Source organism: Limulus polyphemus, unplaced genomic scaffold (assembly GCF_000517525.1).
Source record: "Limulus polyphemus unplaced genomic scaffold, Limulus_polyphemus-2.1.2 Scaffold8019, whole genome shotgun sequence".
NCBI lineage: Eukaryota > Metazoa > Arthropoda > Merostomata > Xiphosura > Limulidae > Limulus > Limulus polyphemus.
Window position 1 is genome coordinate 24,130 of NW_013673629.1, and position 5,348 is coordinate 29,477.

Genomic DNA, 5,348 nt, shown 5'->3' on the forward strand with positions numbered 1-5,348 from the left:
GGGGGGCAAAATAAACTGAAAGTAACCTCGAATCGTAAATATTGTGTTGTTTGATAGTTTCTCATATCGTAAATATTGTGTTGTTTGATAGTTTATCATATCGTGAATATTATGTTGTTTGATAGTTTATCATATCGTGAATATTGTGTTGTTTGATAGTTTCTCATATCGTAAATATTGTGTTGTTTGATAGTTTCTCATATCGTAAATATTGTGTTGTTTGATAGTTTATCATATCGTGAATATTATGTTGTTTGATAGTTTATCATATCGTGAATATTGTGTTGTTTGATAGTTTATAATATTTAGATAGTATTAAGAGTAATCTACAGAAGGGTCCTAGTTTGATTTATCTCAGGCCTAAATCTCCGTATGAGCATGTTTTTTTGTCTTTTTTTAATATCGAACAAAGTTATTCCAAGGCCATCTGCGCTGGCCATTTCTAATTTAGAAATGATAGACTAGAAGGAAGGCAACTAGTCAACACCACTCACCGCCAATTCTTGGGCTACTCTCTTACCGACGAAAAATGGGATTGACCGTCACAATGTAACGCCCCCCACGGCTGAAAGGGCGAGTATGTTTGGTAAAGAGATTCGAACTTGCGACCAATAGATTGCGATTGGAGAGCCCTACCACCAGGCCATGCCAGGCCCCTGTATTATCAAGCTTTCTATAATTCACAATCGTTGTTCATAGGATTGACCCGTGAATTACTGTTAATTTTGAACACGCTTTGTGTTTTTCAGATAATATTCTTTGATAACTTCTACATTTAAAAGAATGCTATACTACACGACTCCACTGTGGTAAAAAAAATAAATATCACCTAACGACTCAACGGTAAGTTTGTCAAAGTTCAGGTCTCGATCCGTGCGATGGACACAGTAAAAATACAGTTTGGTTGTTATTGTTTTCGCGTAAAGCTACACGAGGGCTATCTGCGTTAGCTGCCTCTAATTTATCCGTGTAAGACTAGAGGGAAGGCAGCTAGTTATTAACACCCACCGCCAACTCTTGGGCTACTCTTTTACCAACGAATAGTGGGATTGACCTTCACATTATAACGCCCCCACTGCCGAAAGGGGCGAGCATGTTTGGAGTGGCGGGGGATTCCCACAGATTGCGAATCGAGCGTCCTAACAACCTGGCCATGCCGGGCGGTAAAAATACAGCTTTGTATCTGATTACCAACTGATTTACAATTTGGAGATCAAAAAGCTAAATTTCTGTATTTCGTACTATAAAGGAGAATTTGTTTTAAATATAATAATAGTTGATAGGGGCAAAAGAAAATATAACTAGAACAGTGGTGATGCTGTGGAAAATATTCTCCCAGTTTTTTAAACATAATTGCTACTTCCTAGACCATCACCATTATTAACTAAACTCAGAGATATCCCGACGTTCACAATAATAATAACCATTTTATTCAATAATTTCTGTAAGCACTTATTGAACACTTTCATAAACTCAGAGATATCCCGACGTTCACAATAATAATAACCATTTTATTCAATAATTTCTGTAAGCACTTATTGAACACTTTCATAAACTCAGAAAGACCCGATGTTTCCAATAATAATAAGCATTTTATTCAATAATTTCTGTAAGCACTTATTGAACACTTTCATAAACTCAGAGATATCCCGACGTTCACAATAATAATAACCATTTTACTTAACAACTTAATTAAGCACTTAATTAATTCAAAAAAGAACCGATGTTTCAGTAACAATAAACTCAATGACTTAATTAAGCACTTATTTAACACTTTTAATTAACTCAGAAATATTCCAATGTTTACAGTAATATTAAACACTATTGATCAGTTTACTATAGTATTTACTTAAACGTTCTGATAACCAACAATGAATAAACATAAAGATACTTAAAACTGTTATATACGCCATGTTAAAAATCGTTCTAAAACATATACAATAATTACGTTACACATTTATTAACAGATTATTTACAGACAATATGTTAAGTTTAATATCAGAAATATCCTGGTTTAAAAAGTATGGAAATCGACATTTTCCATTATTGATGTTTTGATATTTATTCAATCTTTCAGCACTACACTGGTCGATAAATACCTGAAGAATGTAAAATTCTGGAAGGTTACGCGACACTTGTAGGTTGTATTTTACTTCACTAATTTAACCACGAGTGTTATATTTAATCATTAAGGGCAAGAACCAAAAAATATATATAATGAAAACATATTAATATAGCGTAAAGGGAAATTTTGCTTGAAGCACAGCCAATACGTGAAGTCGTCACAAACTTATTTTAATAAATTAAAGCTTAATACTGATATACAACAAGGTTTATAAGATGTAACAACGAAAAATTATCACATCTTTTAACCCTATTGTCAGTACAGTGATTGCAGGTTGTCGATTTTTTGTATCCATTTGTCTAAGCTTGTTTAGGCACGACAATGAAATCGTCAGTTGTGTACGGATTTGCCGAATGAGCCCCGAAATAAGCAGACCTGTACAGATCTGACGCAACTGGTGAAAAGCTGGAGGTCTTATCAGCTGTGTTACTTGGGTTGTGTTACGCAAAGAGCTGATAAAACGAACATTACATTTTCAGTGAATAAATTGAGTCTCTTCAAAAGACTGTTTACATGACTATATCCTCATTTATTTGGTAACTATCGGCAAGTCTCCGTTTTAAATCGATCCTCATTTCGACGTCAACTCTGAAATTGATAGATAAGCGATAACGCCACATATATTTGTTTAATTGTTCGTTTGAAGTTAAGCACAAAGCTACACAATGGGCTATCTGTGCTCTGCCCACCAAACACTACATATGATCGTTTTTTTTTTATAGATATTTCAAACAAATTAAGGGCTACCAATACACAACATCAATAATTTCGGAGTGACAACGACATCTGTTAATGTAGTAGGTAACTGTTTGAAGACTTAATTCACAATTTTATCCAATAACACTATATCTTTGTATCACAATTATTGTTGTGACAAATAGCATCGCTTCTGTGTACGGTAGCTATATTGTTATTGACCAATAATATACTGTCGATTATTTTTTTTTACCAATAACATTATAGCTATATTGTTATTGACCAATAACATACTGTCCGTTTTTTGTTTTTTTTTGCCAATAACATTACATACAGCAGCTACCTCTTTCGTCGATGTCTTTCCATTTCACCACAGAGCATTTTCTTGAACGCCGACCGAAAATCCGGACTGAATATGGTGTAAATGATGGGATTGAGCATGGAATTAACGTAGCCCAACCAAAGCAAGAAACTGAATAGTACAGCACTTGGTTCACAGTCGAAGCACAAAGGCATCAACAGTGCCATTACAAAGAATGGTAGCCAACAAATTACAAAAACTCCAGTGATGATGGCGAGAGTCTTGGCCGCTTTTCGTTCACGTTTGGCATCCAAGGACTCCTTGGTGTGTCTCTTCTTTTTAGGAAGTATCTCCATCCGACTTAGATCTGAAGTTTGACTTGCTAGACCATTTGTTGAGCTGGTCATATCTGGGCTGACCGTCTGGGAATTCAAGTTAGAGAAAGATGTCATCTCACTGCAAGAAGGTACAGGTGCTGCCATGGTGGAGGACTTTTTACACCTTATCTTGCGAGCTTTCGGAACCGTACTTCCCGGTTTGTGACGAATTCGTTTCCTAGCTTCTCGAAAAATGCGAAAATAAAGAATGAGGATCAACACTAGAGGGACGTAAAAAGAAGAAAAGGTAGCAAATACTTGATAAGCAACGTCTTGGCTGACAAGGCAACGCTTTTCCTCTTCTACACGCTTCAAAAAATTGGGATCTTTCCAACCAAAGATAGGAGCTAAAGAGACAACAAATGCAACAGTCCATACGGTAAGTATCATGGTGCCGATGTGTCGCGCGCTACGATTTCTTACGTAATCAACTTGAGTCACAGCCCAGTATCTGTCAACAGCAATAGCCAGAAGGTGTAGAATGGAAGCTGTACAACACAAAACATCAAACGCAGTCCACACGTCACAGAGGGCAGCACCTAGGACCCATTCTTGAGTTACTTCGTAAACAGCTCCTAGGGGCATCACAAGACATGCCACCATTAAGTCAGCTACTGCTAACGAGAGTACTAAATAATTCCCAACACACCGCAAATTTCGGTCCATAAAGATGGCGGCGATGACGAACACGTTGCCGATAACTGTGGCGAGAATAAGAAGTCCAAGAATGACTGAAGTTACGCTCATTAGCAAAACATCCTCCTCTGAATGACCATGGTGGACACTGGTTTGTGTTAGGTTGTTGGTCAGGTTTTCGCATGCAGCAATAGAAAAATTATCAGAATTACTGTCTGCCATGATATCAATGAGGTCATTCTCCATAGAGAAATTACTCGGCGTTTTCAGTAATACACTTGCTTCGTTCATAATTATTGTTTATGTTCTTATTACAGAATTACTTATTTTAATAAAAAAATAACAATTTTATGCTAATATTTAAAAAATATATATTACAATTAATTCAAATCCAATTCCAATAATATAAAAACTAAATTAGATTTCATTACATTTTACACGTTTCAAGGCTGAGGAGATCCAGTTGAACTGAAACAAGATGTAAAATGAACGAAAAGGAGTGTACTAATAATAATAACTGAACTGTACAATATTAGAAATAATATTCTGTAGTACGTTTTTAAGTTGTAGGAAAAATATTGAAATAAAACAATCACAAAATATTTAAAATTGTCGCTCACAACAATCACAAAATGAACAATGGTAAAATGAACGAATACGTTACAACAATAATAAGTTAACTGTGCTAGTGTAGTAAGGACATTCGATTAGCACGTCTTGAAGCTAGTTAATAAAAACAATCAAAAAATATTTAAGAATGTCGCTGCCCCAATTAAAAGTCAGTAGAAATATATGCTCAAACAGTGTTTGATTTTTCGTCAAGTATTGACATTGTCAATTATTATATCATAATTTTTGAAAAAAGAAAACGAATATCCCCCTTTCAGTCCTCTTGAGTAACACCAGCAAACAATCCCGTTTCATTAATAATCCTTATAGAAAGGGACATCCCAGAAGAATGGTTCATCTGACAGGAGTCTTGTTTCATTAATAATCCTTATAGAAAGAGACATCCCAGAAGAATGGTTCATCTGACGGAAGTCTTATTTCATTGATAATCCTTATAGAAAGGGACATTCCAGAAGAATGGTTCATCTGACAGGAGTCTTGTTTCATTAATAATCCTTATAGAAAAGACCATCCCAGAAGAATGGTTCATCTGACAGAAGTCTTGTTTCATTAATAATCCTTATAGAAAAGACCATCCCAGAAG

At 35.3% G+C, this 5,348-nt stretch overlaps 1 protein-coding gene across 1 annotated transcript; it reads right to left on the bottom strand.

Annotated features, from left to right (window-relative positions):
* Positions 1–3,108: 3,108 nt before the first annotated feature.
* On the bottom strand, positions 3,109–4,421 carry LOC106475051 (5-hydroxytryptamine receptor-like). Its single transcript, XM_013935749.2, has one exon. It carries the CDS (start codon positions 4,379–4,381, stop codon positions 3,161–3,163), a length of 1,221 nt encoding a protein of 406 aa, XP_013791203.2. The 5' UTR covers positions 4,382–4,421; the 3' UTR covers positions 3,109–3,160.
* Between the last annotated feature and the right edge of the window lie 927 nt (positions 4,422–5,348).

Bases quoted from the DNA above. Each gene is read 5' to 3' on its own strand.
- LOC106475051 (XM_013935749.2), bottom strand. From the start codon at position 4,381: ATGGAGAATGACCTCATTGATATCATGGCAGACAGTAATTCTGATAAT.